This window comes from Mirounga angustirostris, unplaced genomic scaffold (assembly GCF_029215605.1).
Source record: "Mirounga angustirostris isolate CCGP_5_RB_7025 unplaced genomic scaffold, mMirAng1.0.hap1 SCAF_6, whole genome shotgun sequence".
Taxonomy (NCBI): domain Eukaryota; kingdom Metazoa; phylum Chordata; class Mammalia; order Carnivora; family Phocidae; genus Mirounga; species Mirounga angustirostris.
In genome coordinates, this window is record NW_026991714.1 from 81193389 (window position 1) to 81209202 (window position 15814).

Sequence of the window (15814 nt, forward strand, 5' to 3'; positions counted from 1 at the left end):
TGAACCAAACAGTGTGTGCCCAGCTAGCCAATGGGCAGCCCCCAGTTAACTGTACAGTAGTCCTGTTTTTTCCTTCATCTCACATTAAATATTTTGCATTTTGAAGAGGAGGAAGTTAAAAGGAGCCAGGTAAGTATTTAAAACAGACAAGTATACAAAGGCCTGATATAATCTAAGAAGATCACAAGAACAGAATCTAATACCATTTTTAGCCCTGAGAAACCCAAAGTTTATTACATCACAGAGAACACTGTGATAAAGACATTTATCTTGGGAAAACCTTACTTCAAGGTTTCTGATCTTCGTGTAAATACTGAGCAATAAAAATGTAACAAAGGGAAAAAAGGATTAACAAGAGTTGTCACCATTGATGTAAAGATTGTAACCTACCATGTTAAAGGATAAAGTGCTAGGGTCCGTGTCTTCCACCGGTTCCTTTGCCATATGATCTGTAAGAAAAAACAAAAACAAAAACAAATGGAGAGTATTTTCTTTAAGAGCACAGATGTGTCCTTTGAGAATTATCTTCATATCCATGCAAGCTGCCCTAGTCAGGCTTGAGAAAAACGTACTTTCAACCATTACTAGAAACGAAATAGGAAGGAATGGGGTCAGACGGCACCAAGAAAGAGATTAAGACAAACTTTATTTTAAAAAAACACCATACTTTGAACAGTTTACCTGTAGAGATCTACAGACACTCGGAGTTATATATAACCATGGATTATGCAAACATGGTACCCATGACTCTTTGGTATTATTTGATTATAACTTTGAGCAGGGATGACATGATCCTGATTTCTCCTTCTCTCCATGTTTCCCACTCTTCTGTAATGCTTTTTTAAATTATTTAAAAATATTAAGCTTCTGGCTGTGGTTTAGGTAATTTAATAAAGTCAGCAACTTCCCAGGATCATTATCTAAGTGATTTTGACTTCCCAAGATTTTGCTTCTTATTTACCACTTGTTGCATTTAAGAAATTGAATGAGGAAAAACAGAAAAAGGTATAGGCCTTGGTCGAGGCCACCACTAGATCTTAAGAATTTATTCAAAGCAGAAAAGAGCCCTCCCATTCCAAGACACTTGCCCAGACATCTGCCGGAAAACTATGTTAATAAAGAACCAAATCCATTTGAGTGGGGGCCTCTAGATTTGTGCAGTGCACAACCTAAGAAACCCTAAGTGGAAGCCTTAAAGCAGCCAAGAGTCAACTTAAGTTGAATTAAGTATACACTGTGGACCAGGCACCAGGCCCAGGAAATGCCTTTGGGTATCAAAACGAGCATATCAAGATGATTTACTGATATATTAATTTGTGTTTGTTCTCCCTAGATGTCTCCCTTCTAGAATGTGTCTGGGCTTTTCACAGATCTTTGCCTGGCAGGTGTTGACAATGCCCAAAGGAGAAGCAGTGTGAAGGGAACATCTCTCTGTTTTATGACAGCCTATTAACTGGAGAGATTAGTGGCCCAGAGGAGTGGGGACAAACGGAGACAGCCTTCTGCCAGTGTCCTCCCATGGAGTGGGGGATAGACGTCTGCAGCCACATGAGTGGGACTGTGCCCTGGTCCCTGGCAGGGCCCAGAGGTAGCAAGGCCACATCAGGGGATGCACAAGGGGGACTTCCCCGCCCTAGCAAAGAAACCCGTGATTTGTGCCTGGCACAGATGCAGAGGGCTGCTGGATCTCAAGGGTCTTCTAAGGCTCAGACCCCGAGGGTATCGATGCCTAGCAAGATGCCACCCTAGTTCTCCCAGCACCACATCCTCCTGGATTCCTGTGTGACGCTAAGGAGGGGCCCAGGGCCCCATTTGGACTGAGATGGAATTTCCTGGCAGCCCAGTAGGATATAGACTCGAACATGGAGTTAAATCCATGTAAAGAAATTAAGAGCCACTTGTGGTGCTAATTCCACTCCGAGTTTGCAGGATTTCTGCGGCCCAAGTAATAGGCACTTAGACCGCAGAGCACTCAGTGTTCAGTAACGGAAGCGCAGAATGATACGGAAACAAGAGGAGGAGCCCATGCCCAGCCTTGGGTGTGTGGGGGGGGGGGGCGGGGAGCAACGGGGCAGAAGAGCCTGCAGGGGAACTGACAGCAGAGCCTGGAAGGATGAGCTGAAGTGAGCCAGGAGAAGGGGAGGGACAAGCATCGTAGGTAGAGGGAACAGCATGGGCAAAGGCCGAGAGATGAGAAAGAACACGACATACTAGTGTACTCCAGATATGTCCAGCCAAACTCACCGAGTTTGGTTTTTGAGTTTTGCCTTTCCATCCTTCTCATTCTGGTTTCTGGCTGGGGAGAGGGTGGTAGACGCCACCTCAAGTTCCTTCCTCCTACCCCTCCTATCACAGCCTTGTCTCAACAATTCCATTTTCACTAGAGTGGAGCTGGATGTTAATACTTTAAAACATGCCCCCCATCAGGGGTGCGGTATGTATATTAGCAGGTACCAACAATGGAATTTCAGGTCCATGGGCTGTGCAGGAGCTGGGGTGTGTGTGTGTGGGGGGGAGGCGGGGAAGTGGTTTCTAAATGACCCTCAACAGGGTCTGTGCAGATACCGCCCACTGTATCTATGACAAGTTAGTTTTGCTTCCTACAGAAAAATTAGCATGAGAGGAAGGAAATGGAGGACATGGCTGGGAAAGGCAGAATTACACCAAAAGGAGCAGTGAGGATGCCGACAGCACAGTTAAAAGGAAGGCAGACTGGGCTCGGATGCAGACCTTGGCTCTCCCAGCCATGCCACCGCTGAGCAGCAGTCTGGCCTTGAACAAGTGGAGGGGTGTGACTTTGGACGAGCCTCGCAGTGTGACCTTGGATGACCTCAGTGCTTGCTGCCTCAGGTTCCTTCCCCTGTAACCTGCAGTCAGGGGGCCCAGGAGATGGATGTTCTGGTCAGGCCGGGGGTGGGCACCCCGTCCACTCCCCTCAGACCCTGACCCTGCTTTGGGTTGTACCTGAGCATGTCTCCAGAGGCTGTGAGGTGAACAGGAAGGGCCAGGCCAATGACAGCACCTGTCTGGAGGCCCAAAGTCTCTTGCTTTGGTCTGAAATCCCTGAGAATAAATGGAACTTACGATAGGAAGGGCACAACGAATTTAGGTTTCTCATTTTCTGAGGCATGGCCGCAAGGCGAAAGGGCAGTCGGGAAAGGCAACGGGCTCGGAACCAGCCGTGGAGGCACTTTCAGGGCTTTTGATCACGTTCTCTGGAGCCTCTGATGTGGATCAGACCGTGGAGAAAGTTCTTGCAGGCGCGATATTGCCAAGTTCGCTCACAGACCCAGGCCCCCGTGGCGCCCGATGTGCTCTGCCCTGACCCTATGCCTTCTTCTGCCCGGAAAGTCCTTGTGGTTCGCACTCAACTGCCCTTGTTTGCAAGGCCCGGATGGCTGTGTACGGAAGAGATAATTTGGAGGAGGGCTGACCCTGGTTATCTGATACTGGCCTGGAAGTAGGAAGTTGTCCTAAAGCATTTCTGAGAGCTCTTAGAGCTGCACGGTTACAATATTTTTAAGTCTGAAATCAAATCGTTTATTTGGAAGCATTAAAAGGTTTATTTTTATAGGCCCCAGGGAACAGCAGGGGGTCCCCCAGGCAAGGCTCTGATATCAGTTGAGATACGAGGCACAGGAGGGGCCAAAACAGTAAGGGGGACCCTGGGAGCTCAGGCCAGGGCGGCTCTCGGCTGTTGCTCTGCTGTCCCGGGCAGTCCCCTCCTCCCAAAGCCACCTCGCCTCTCCTGGATCGGTCACTCTAAGCAAGGCACAGACCTCCCCAAATTAGCTGGCAATTGACCAAAAAGGATCTCACTGGTGGCAGCGAGGACGATGTTTAATTTATATGAACATCTTCTGGAGAGTTCTCAAAAGGCATGAGGCCCAGGGTGAACTCACGCAGCATGGCCCTTGGAGAGGGCACCTGGCCTTGCTCTTGGAGACTGAAGGTGAGAGCCAGCGAGGTAGGCAGGCTGCACGATCACTTGTTTCTCTGTCCCTAATCTGTAATATTCATGGGTGAACAGAGAGCCTCCACATGTCCTTCCGGATCTAAAGGTCCGTGAGTGGTGAGAAGCAGGGCCCCCGGGGGCAAAAGAGCATCTTCGGGCTAATGTCACTAGGACATAGGAAGCCAAGGTCCACAGCACCTTCATCTGAAATTCTGCTAGAGCTCCCACTTACCTAGTGCCCAGCCTGTGCCTGTTTTCCACTACTTTCAGAGGTTCTAGAAGTTCATGCACTGACCACCATTGAAAGTGGGGATAATCTCTCTGTCCAGATTTTCCCTTGTCACAAAGATGTCAGTTACAGGAGATTAGGGCCCACTCTAACGACCTCATTGTAACTTGACTGCATCGGTACAGACTCTAGCTCCAAATAAGGTCCCATTCTGAGGTACCGGAGTTAGGAGGGCAACAAGGTTTCTGGGGGGAAATGCAGTGCATAACAGCCCACTCTCTGGCCCCCCAAATTCATGTCCTTCCCATGTGCAAAATACCTTCACCCAACGTCCCCCAAAGCACTAGTCTTTCCAGCATTGACTCGAAGTCCAAAAATCTCAGCAGGCCTCATCCCCTCGAAGACCCAAATCTCACCCATAGAATCAGAACCGCCGACTACATCCCACAGCTTCTTCAGAAGCAACAATCTCACATTTTGCAACACAGCCCCCCGTGAGCTGCCCAACAGCTGCACTGTTCTGTCCTGACATCTCCCTTCATTAGTCCCAGCAGCCGAGGGCCAACAGTTCTGAGAGACAGTTTCTCCGAGGAAGTTCAAAGGCGGCCTCTGAGGATGTTCTTTGGAAGCCAATGAAGAGGGGAGCATGTCAGAGCTTCCTGCCCTTCCCGGGGCACCCAGAGCCAAGAGAGTGAGGCCTTGGGTGCTTTCTAGTGACGAATTCAAGGCAATTCTTCAAACTTGGGATTTCAGAGTCAACTTATTTTTCATTCGTGATTATTATTTTGTGTGTGTGTGCGATAGCTTTTCTTTTGACTTACGGCTGTTTTCATTCCTGGTTCTGAAGAAACCCCAGAGTCCTAACCCTATTCGGGACTCTGAAAGCTCTTAGAGCCGCAATGCTGGGCGGTGGTGTGGATGCAGGATTCAATCTCTCCTCTTCCCTGATTCTGCAGCAGCCCCGCTCTGTCATCCTCAGACCAGGGGCTGAACAAGTGGAGGAAGGACCAGGGGCTCAGGAAGGTGCCCACCTAAGAGTGACTTCCCTGGAGGGTGGCCAGGCATTCAGTCAGGCTCATGCCTACAGAGGGGACAGAGCTGGAGGGGCCAGGGAAGGGGAGGAGGAGGGAAGAGAGGGGACAAAGGGATCAAAGAGGAGATTCAGACGAGGGGAAGTAATTGGGAGAGAGAGAAGAAAATCTAGAAGACAGGCATGTAAGAAAGGAAAAGAGATGAAGTGGGCATTGGGAAAGCACACCAGCAGGGAAGGAGAGAGGGAAGGGGAGAGGGAGAAGGGAGAGGGGAAAGGGAGAACTACAGCATGCCATGGCTCCCGGTGCCTCTGAAGAAGAGCTGGCTGGTCTGGCATGTCAAACACGGCGCTCACTCTCCGGTCCTGGTTTCTGCTCCCAGTGCTACTGGGCTTTGCCAGGAGGGCAGGCCGCCACCTGGGACCCACCTGAGCCCACAGGAGGGCTGGGAGAGGTAAGATGCCACCCGGCACCGTCCTGAGCTGCTCCCAGCCACCAGCCATGCCACGCGGTGCAAAAGGGACCCCAGAACAAAGGAAGGACACTTGCCCGCATGCCGGTGGCCCTGGGCACTCAGCTCATTGCAGCGAATCACACCTCCTCCTCAACCCAGGCTTTCAAAGCCTCTTTCTTCGTTCCTGGCTTTCACGTCTGTATGAACGTGAGCCAGATTTTATTCACCTCCAACAGACGATTCTGACTCATCCCGTGTTAGATTTTTATTAGTGGCAGAGATAGAGTAAGATAGCAATCCTGCAACCAGCATGACTACTTTCCTTCTATGTGACCTCAACAGTCTTATATATTTTCTTAGTGTAAAAAGTTGTCTCTTTCCATGAAGCTCATAACGTGGATACAAACGTCCTCTTTTTTTAACCTGACAAGGTAAAGTCAGGGAACACATCTAAATTGATGAATACGTTTCTAAAATGTCAGTCCAAGAAAAGCTTCTTCTGCCCACAGTTTGAAGCGCATGTGGTGAAATTTGTAAATTCCTTCACTCACTTGGTGAGGCAATAAGGAGTTCACCTGGGCTTACTACGTGCCGAGCACTGTGTCAGGTGCTCTAGCTAAATGGACGCGCACCCCCTCCGAGAGCTTCAAGGCTAGCTGGGGAGAGACAGCAGGGATATAACCACAGCTGGAAATGGAGGCCAGTGCTAGATAAGAAAGAACAGGGTGCATGGAGACTGCATGGGGCTTATGAGCTCAAGTCTGAAGAGTAAGTAGGAGGTAACTGGAGTGGGGAGGGGAGGGAGATGAAGAGGGTCTTCCCAGCAATGAGAATCACCTGTGCAAAGGCTCAGAGGCAGGGGGGACGAGGGCTCTCCAGAGGAAAAAGGAGGCAGTGTGATTGAAGGGCAGAGAGGCAGGGACAGAACAGGCATCAGTCAGTTGGAGGGGTAGGGAGAGATGGATGTGAGCACTATGGACACCTTTTGAGGACTGAGAACCTGTTAGAAAACCAATGCAGGTTTCTAAGTAGACAAATGACAGGAACTGATATGTCTTTGAAAGGTCACTCTGGCTGCCTTTTGGCGAAGGGGTTGGTAAAAGGCAAGTGCAGGTGTGAACACCCCAGATGGTGAGTGTAGGAAATCAGGTGAGGGCGCATGGGAACTTGGTCGGGGGTGTACACGTGAAAATGGCCTTTAACAAGTTCCACAGATTGGTACCATCTGTAGCTTCATTACAGCGCTGGAGGGGTAGGTGGGTGTGTCCTGGAGGTTACAGAAATTACACGAGAAAGGGAAGTAATTTTAGATCTTTTTTCTTTTTTTAACTGGAGGAACCCTCACCCTATTGATAGAATTCCAAGTGGGAATAGATGGACATGAGGACCTCTTTGAGATGTCTGAATATTTTCTTTGACATCTTTCCAAGGGGCGAGGAGACCTCTACCTTAGGAGGCCTCTCCCCTCTTTGTGGCCAGAAAGATTTCACCTACAGACTTGCGTTCTTCCTCTAAAATTTAGTCAAAGAGACAGATTCCTTCCAAAGGACACCCTCCTATCATTCCACCCTCTCTTCACGCCTCACATGCTGGGATTTCCGAGACCTTTTGTTCCAGGTTGAGAGTATCCATTTTGGCAGGGCCGGGCTGACCAAGAACACCATCATGGGAAATCTAGATCCTGTAGTGCTATTACATAAGGTTACCTAAGACTGTATTAGCCACCCTGGTGGTCTCTTCACACTATGACTCACTGAAACTTTTTACACATTGTATCACTATTAAGCTGTAGTTCTTGAGCCTCATCTTCTCTGGTGCCATTAACTTTTAGGGGTCCAAGCGGACTTTACACTTGTCCTCATTCAGTGGATCCCTGTATCCCCAAAATCTTTCTGAATGCCTTTCACCATGATCCTTGAGATCTGAGATCATTGTTGGTAAAATCAGGCCCAATACTTCTTGGCACTTCATCCATTAGATTCTTGGAAGAGAAGGTGGATGTGGAGGTGAGTGGGGATCAGAGTGGGAGGATTTCTCTCTTCACTTCCCTTTCTGTTTTCCCAAATAATGGGTATGGGGGAGGGAAGGATATCCAATTTATTTATTTTCCATCTCCCATCGATACAATGTTTATCATTCCCCACTTGAAGAATTTAGATCTTTCTTTAGAATCTCCAGGAAACCCTCCCAAACCCAGCATACCACGATGCCAGTTCAGCTGTCTCCTCCTAACTGCTCAAGCCACAGCTTAATGGTGGAATGTTCAAGCCCTGCCCAAGCCCAAGCAATAAAATAGGAAACACGTTTATCTAAGCAGTTACATGCAGTTCTGTATCTGTATATATGGTTCTCTCCCTGGCCCTTCCAACCTCAGCAAAACAAGAAAAAGCCCCAGTGTGCTCTGGGAAATACATCATTCATTCATTCCTGTGTTCAACAGTCGTGGCGGATCCCCCCGGCCAAGATTGTGGGAAAGCAAGGACAGAGAAATCCTGGAAGGTGAAGTTTGAGGAGGATTTCAAATTCAAGGAAGAGATGAAAGAACAATCTAGACTCCGTCCTCAGGTACACACAGTATTTTAAATTAAGGCTAGAACTAGAGACCACTCTAATTAAAGTCCTCTACAGGTGGGATCTCACTGGTGGGATCCGGCTCTCGCTTTCGTGTATACTAGTTTACGAAATAGCTCTGAGGGTCAATAGACGGAACAAAACCATTTAATAAAAGTGAAAATGAGGAGAGAAAAGGAGACCTGGGAAGGCATGTGAGTGGGGAGGAAGGAAGAGCCAGGGAGGAAAAAATGAAAATCACTCCTTGCGCTCTTGGCTGCCAGAGAGGTTTGAGGGACTTGTTTCAACCTGGGATCCCGAGTCCAGAACAAAAGCGGTGGGGCCACAGCGTGGGAAGAGGGCAGGAGCGTCCTCCGCACGCGTGGGGGTGACGAAGGATGGGGGCCAGCGCGCCCGCTCGCGGGGTGGGGTGGGGGGGACTTCGTGCCGCGCCCTCGGGGCCCCGGCGCTGCCGCCGTCCCCGGCCCGACCCCGCGCGAGCACGGGCGCGGCGCTGTGTCCGGGGGTCGTCCCGGGGGTCGCGGGAGGCTGGGCCCCGCCAGCCCCGCCAGCTCGCGGCCCGCGGTTCCCGCTCCCAGGGAGGGCGCGGCGCGGTGTCCCTTTACCTGCGCGCAGAGGGTCGTCCGGAGAAGCCATGGGGCGGGGTGGGGCAGACGGGCGCCCGAGCGGGGCTGCGCGGCCTCGGGGTCGGGCTGGAGTGCGGGAAGCCAGGGAGGGCTGCTCGGACGGCTCCTGCAGTTGCGACGCGCCCCTCCTCCTCCAGCACCTCCACCTCCTCCCAGACTCTCCGCCGCGTCCTCCTCGTGCTCACTTCCTGCTTCGGCAATTAGCAAAGCCCCTTCTCCGCGCCGCCGCCTCCCTCCCTCCTCCTCCCTCCCTCCCTCCGGAGGCGCGGGCCTGGGCGCGGGGAGGGGGGCCCCCGGGGGCCCCGAGCGTCGCCGGCAGCGGGCGTCCTTCCAGCCCCGCGCCCAGGCTCCGCGAGCTGGTGTCGGCGCGCGGCCCACGCGAGTGCTGTCCGGACTGGCTGCGAGGAAAGGATTAGCCCTAAAACCCGGCTGCAGTCTCGGGTCGCTTTGGGGGGGCTCCCTGATCGCGCCCGAGGCCGGGACGCAGCCTTCCCAACGCAGGCCTGGGCTGGGATGCCTGCCCGCGATCTGCTATTTAAACCGTCTCCTCGTCTTCAGGCAGGGTGGCACACCCGAATAACTTCGATCTGGATTTTTCTTTGTCGTTGGTTATTACATGACCTCCAGGGTAGGTGCTGCACAAAGGGAGTGAAAAGACACACACCCATACGGCCATTCTAGAAAAGTAGCTCGGGGTTCTCTCAGAAATGCGGAATTGGTCCTTAAAAGCAAAGCACTACGGTTTAATTGAAAAGGGATTATGCACCCGTTACTTAAGTGAGCACAGATTGGGATCGTTTACCAAGGATATATTTAAAATAGTTCTGTTTTAACTATACCTATCAATCATAAATCTATTACACAAAGGTTACAGGTAATTTAAATTGAATAGCAGTGTCTTAAGGATTTTAAATAATCCATGTCTGCCTTGGCACACGAGAATGGAAAGATGGGAAATGGTTTGCAAGAGATAATAGCTTTTAGTATTCGGTAGCAGCAATTTATCGTAAAGGAGCGGCCTGCAGCTAAATACTCAGCTTTGAAAAATGCCGAAAAGCAGCAAATGTCTACATACCCTCTTGGTCACCAGAGGCTTGCTTTGTGCCTTTCATCATCTGTTTTGTAGTCCTGAGGCCCGTAGCGCTCTCTAGTTTATGTCTTATTCTCTAGAATATGCCATGGAAGAAATACCAGGCTCAAAGAAGAGGGTCCTGCTGGATGTCTGAAGAGCGTACAACCTTAAATGAAGCTTTCTGGGGAATTTGTTAGTGGGAGGACAAACTTCCCTTTGGTCTGCTTCTGATAAGAAGGGAAATTTTTTTAAGAGTATTTTCTCTTCGAATCTATTCTGAGGTTTGGTTTGTGGTTCTTTCTGACTTCTCATGACGATGGAATTATTTCTGAAGTTGGTTGTCAGGAACCGCATATCAAATTGAGCTATCTTAGCAACAGAAGCTCAAGCGTTGCTATAAAGCTGTTTTGCTTTTCAAAACCCTGAACTATAATTCATGTATCATGGCCATTCTTTATTATATCAAACAGAAGAGAGGTGGCAGAAATGCACTTTCGGGTTAATTTTTTTACAAGGAAGATTGACTATGGACCTAGGTTATTATTTCCTTTCATTCAGTTTCCCTGTACCTCCTTTTCTATGAATTGCAACCGTAACCCATCATTATCTTTATTGTTGCCACGTGCTTTGTGAACTATAAAGTGTACACTACAAATGGGAGCTTTTTTTTTTTTTGCAGTTTACGAAAAACTAATTTAAACACACTCATCCACCAGAGTTCCCAAAGGGTTCCCATACAAACTATTTCCTGTTACATTATGTCATTCTGCTTTTGCTTCTATTGCTGTCTAAATAGTGTTTTAAAACACTCTTTAAAATGGGCATTTTTTAGAAGTTTTTTTTTAAAGATTTTATTTATTCATTTGTCAGACACAGAGAGCACAAGCAGGGGGAGTGGCAGGCAGAGTGGGAAGCAGACTCCCCACTGAGCAGAGAGCCCGATGCGGGACTCCATCCCAAGACCCTGGAATCATGACCTGACCCGAAGGTAGACGATTAACTGACTGAGCCACCCAGGCGTCCCTCAAGTGGGCATTTTTGACATTTCCTGATAGCACCTACATACTCATGAATCTCAGAATCATGATAAATAGAGATAGTGGGCTTGGTAATCATGGAGTCAAGCATGCTGGATTTGACTCATGGGCCTGTCACTGTGAGTTTGGGTTGCTTGCTAAACTTGCTACATATAAACCCAAGTGTGTAAGAATTTGCAGGATTGTGACAGTTCAGTGGAATAATGTGTATATAAAAATACCTAAACCAGTGTCTCTCACATAGTAGGTACAAATATACCAGCTCCCTTCCCGCCTTCATTCTGTCCTTGGAATTTCATCCGTTGGGAGAAGTTCCTACTGCTTTTGTTACAAGAAATGAATCAATATTTATTACAGCGTTGGTGCATAGCATGGATCAACGCATTGAGTGATAGCATTAACATACTTTTTGAATGGCCCATTGCCCCCCAAGCACCAAACAAAATGTCAAGCTCTGGGGAAACCAAAGTGAGAAGTCCCCAACTTTTAGGAGTTTAGGGACAGGAGAGATTTGCAAAAACTGTTTCACTGTAGAACCAGGGTAACGAACGTTTAAACCAGGAAGAGAGTGTGTGTGGAAGAAAGGCACTGATGATGTACGAAGCCATTTGGCTGGGTGGTGTCTACCCTCAAAATGACAATTTGCCAGGAAAGCTTCCAGGCAAATTTGAGATCTTTATTCATGACAATATGGCTACAGCCTTAAGTGGAAAGAAAAAAAAAAAACACAACACCACAAAAAAACTGTTGGTCTTGTGTCTTTTCACAGATAATGACAGTTATCAAAAATGTTATCTTTTTTTTTTTTTTTTTTTTTTTTAAATCTTTTTTTTTTTTTTTAAAGGTTTTTTTTTTTATTTATTTATTTGTGAGAGAGAGAATGGGAGACAGAGAGCATGAGAGGGAAGAGGGTCGGAGGGAGAAGCAGACCCCCCGCTGAGCAGGGAGCCTGATGTGGGACTCGATCCCGGGACTCCAGGATCATGACCTGAGCCGAAGGCAGTCGCTTAACCAACTGAGCCACCCAGGTGCCCCAAAAATGTTATCTTTAAACGGGGAAAAGAGCAGCTCAAAATGTATTTCATTTGATTCGTCACAGAATATGTTGTTTTTGTTCATTTTACACGATTTTCATTGTTATTTAAATTTATGCAATCTGAGATAAAATGTTATATTCTTGAGGGTATGTGCATTGTATATAAATGAACCCAGCAAACTGGGCTCCCGGACAGGGTCTGATCTATATAAAAGTGGCTAGAGCTGTAATGATAGTGCATGGACTGGGGGCTATCGGAGGCTCCTTTTGTTCCAGAATGAAACACTGCCTCCCTCAGTTGCATTTGCTTGATACAGCCTTGTGGAATTGCAGGTGGTGGAAGAGGCCTAAATGAGAGTTAATACGTTCGCTTGTCTCAGTTGTGTCCAGAGTAGGGGACCTTGGCAGTTTTGCCATCTGACTTCTCATAATAATGCCCCAGTTTTCTTCCGGAGAATCACCATTCCCACTTTCAGTCCATGTGGTTAGGTGGTGGCAACTTCACCCTGACTCCTGACTCCAGCAGTTGGCATGTGACCCAGTAATGGCCTTTCAGAACATCACTGGGTGAGCCCGTGAGTCTAGGAGACGCTCGAGACCTTTGCTGGGTCAGTGGGGAGATGGGTCTCTAAATAACTAGCCCACTTGTGCATGGTGGAAGAAATGAGCAGAGTGACATGTTTGCCAGGGTGCACATCATAGAGAGCCTTGAATGCCAGACGAAAGCATTTGAGACTATTTTTTCAGGCAACAGGAAGCCAGGAAGCTAGTTTTGAAAAGCAGCATATGAAAATTGGTGTTTTTGGAGGATTAGTCGGGCAGCTGTGTGTAGGGTAGGGTGGAGGAAGGAGAGAACACAATCCTTGAGTGCATTTAATCTTTACAATTCACTGTAATTTATTATACAGAGTTGAATTTGCATCCTTATCCAAACATGAGGGAAACTCATGTTGGAAAATTGTAAATGTTCTTTTGTTGCCTTTTGAAGCATTCATTGTCTCACACCAAGTGATTGCTTTACAAATTTGCAGATGTGTGTTAAAATGATGTATTCCAAAATGTTAACAGAGGGACTAAAAAACTTATGTAAGTAAAATATTATCATTTTTGCTGATTTGAAGCCTATTTGACAAGGGGCATACCATTCTGGTGCATATAATTAAACATGAATAATTCTTTTTTTTTTTCCTTTTTCTTAATTTTTTTATTCTTATATTATCCCCATACATTACATCATTAGTTTTAGATGTAGTGTTCCATGATTCATTGTTTGTGCATAACCCCCAGTGCTCCATGCAGAATGTGCCCTCCTCAATACCCATTACCAGGCTAACCCATCCTCCACCCCCCTCCCCTCTAGAACCCTCAGTTTGTTTTTCAGAGTCCATCATCTCTCATGGTTCGTCTACCCCTCCGATTTCCCCCCCTTCATTCTTCCCCTCCTGCTACCTTCTTCTTCTTCTTCTTCTTTTTTTTTTTTTCTTAACATATATTGCGTTATTTGTTTCAGAGGTACAGATCTGAGATTCAACAGTCTTGCACAATTCACAGTGCTTACCAGAGCACATACCCTTCCCAGTGTCTATCACCCAGTCACCCCATCCCTCCCACCCCACCCCCCACTCCAGCAACCCTCAGTTTGTTTCCTGCGATTAAGAATTCCTCATATCGGGTGCCTGGGTGGCTCAGTTGTTAAGCGACTGCCTTCGGCTCAGGTCATGATCCTGGAGTCCCAGGATCGAGTCCCGCATCGGGCTCCCTGCTCAGCGGGGAGTCTGCTTCTCCTTCTGACCCCCTTCCCTCTCATGCTCTCTCTCATTCTCTCTCTCAAATAAATAAATAAATAAAAATTAAAAAAAAAAAAAAAGAATTCCTCATATCAGTGAGGTCATATGATACATGTCTTTCTCTGTTTGACTTATTTCGCTCAACATAATACCCTCCAGTTCCATCCACGTCGTTGCAAATGGCAAGATCTCATTCGTTTTGATGGCTGCGTAATATTCCATTGTATATATATACCACTTCTTCTTTATCCATTCATCTGTCGATGGACATCTTGGCTCTTTCCACAGTTTGGCTATTATGGACATTGCTGCTATAAACATCAGGGTGCACGTAAACTTTCGGATCCCTACTTTTGTATCTTTGGGGTAAATACCCAGTAGTGCAATTGCTGGATCATAGGGTAGCTCTATTTTCAACTTTTTGAGGAACCTCCATACTGTTTTTCAGAGTGGCTGCACCAGCTTGCATTCCCACCAACAGTGTAGGAGGGTTCCCCTTTCTCCTCATCCCCACCAAAATCTGTCGGTTTCTGACATGTTAATTTTAGCCATTCTGACTGGTGTGAGGTGGTATCTCATTGAGGTTTTGATTTGGATTTCCCTGACGCCGAGCGATATTGAGCACTTTTTCATGTGTCTGTTGGCCATTTGGATGTCTTCTTTGGAAAAATGTCTGTTCGTGTCTTCTGCCCATTTCTTGATTGGATTCTTTGTTCTTTGGGTGTTGAGTTTGATGAGTTCTTTATAGATTTTGGATACCAGTCCTTTATCTGATATGTCATTTGCAAATATCTTCTCCCATTCTGTCGGTTGTCTTTTGGTTTTGTTGACTGTTTCCTTTGCTTTGCAAAAGCTTTTTATCTTGATGAAGTCCCAATAGTTCATTTTTGCCCTTGCTTCCTTTGCCTTTGGCACTGTTTCTAGGAAGAAGTTGCTGTGGCTGAGGTCGAAGAGGTTGCTGCCTGTGTTCTCCTTTAGGATTTTGATGGACTCCTGTCTCACATTGAGGTCTTTCAACCATTTGGAGTCTATTTTTGTATGTGGTGTAAGGAAATGGTCCAGTTTCATTCTTCTGCATGTGGCTATCCAATTTTCCCAACACCATTTGTTGAAGAGACTGTCTTTTTTCCATTGGACATTCTTTCCTGCTTTGTCAAAGATGAGTTGACCATAGGGTTGAGGGTCCATTTCTGGGCTCTCTATTCTGTTCCATTGATCTATGTGTCTGTTTTTGTGCCAGTACCATACTGTCTTGATGATGCCAGTTTTGTAATAGAGCTGGAAGTCCGGAATTGTGATGCCGCCAGCTTTACTTTTCTTTTTCAACATTCCTCTGGCTATGCGGGGTCTTTTCTGGTTCCATACAAATTTTAGGATGATTTGTTCCACTTCTTTGAAAAAAGTGGATGGTATTTTGATGGGGATTGCATTGAATGTGTAGATTGCTCTAGGTAGCATTGACATCTTCACAATATTTGTTCTTCCAATCCATGAGCATGGAACGTTTTTCCATTTCTTTGTGTCTTCCTCAATTTCTTTCATGAGTATTTTATAGTTCTCTGAGTACAGATCCTTTGCCTCTTTGGTTAGATTTATGCCTAGGTATCTTACGGTTTTGGGTGCAATTGTAAATGGGATCGACTCCTTAATTTCTCTTTCTTCTGTCTTGTTGTTGGTGTATAGGAATGCCACTAACTTCTGTGCGTTGATTTTATATCCTGCCACTTTACTGAATTCCTGTATGAGTTCTAGCAGTTTTGGGGTGGAGTCTTTTGGGTTTTCCACATAAAGTATCATATCATCTGCAAAGAGTGAGAGTTTGACTTCTTCTTTGCCGATTTGGATGCCTTTGATTTCTTTTTGTTGTCTGATTGCTGTGGCTAGGACTTCCAATACTATGTTGAATAGCAGTGGTGATAGTGGACATCCATGCCGCGTTCTTGACCTTAGGGGGAAACCTCTGTTTTTCCCCATTGAGATTGATATTTGCTGTGGGTTTTTCATAGATGGCTTTTA

General features: G+C 47.1%; 1 protein-coding gene across 2 annotated transcripts in view; it reads right to left on the reverse strand.

The window, feature by feature from the left end:
• Positions 1-15814, reverse strand: part of EDARADD (EDAR associated via death domain) — an 89922-nt gene that overhangs the window by 50926 nt on the left and 23182 nt on the right. The window contains exons 1-2 of one of the 2 annotated variants that reach the window (XM_045877785.3): positions 8846-9053; positions 391-449 (exon numbers count right to left, since the gene is read on the reverse strand). In XM_045877785.3, coding sequence (XP_045733741.1) covers positions 391-449; positions 8846-8876 — 90 coding nt within the window. In that variant the 5' untranslated portion in view covers positions 8877-9053. Of the gene's footprint in view, positions 1-390; positions 450-8845; positions 9054-15814 lie in introns of those variants that run through there. The other variant, XM_064594595.1, reaches the window with a different exon arrangement.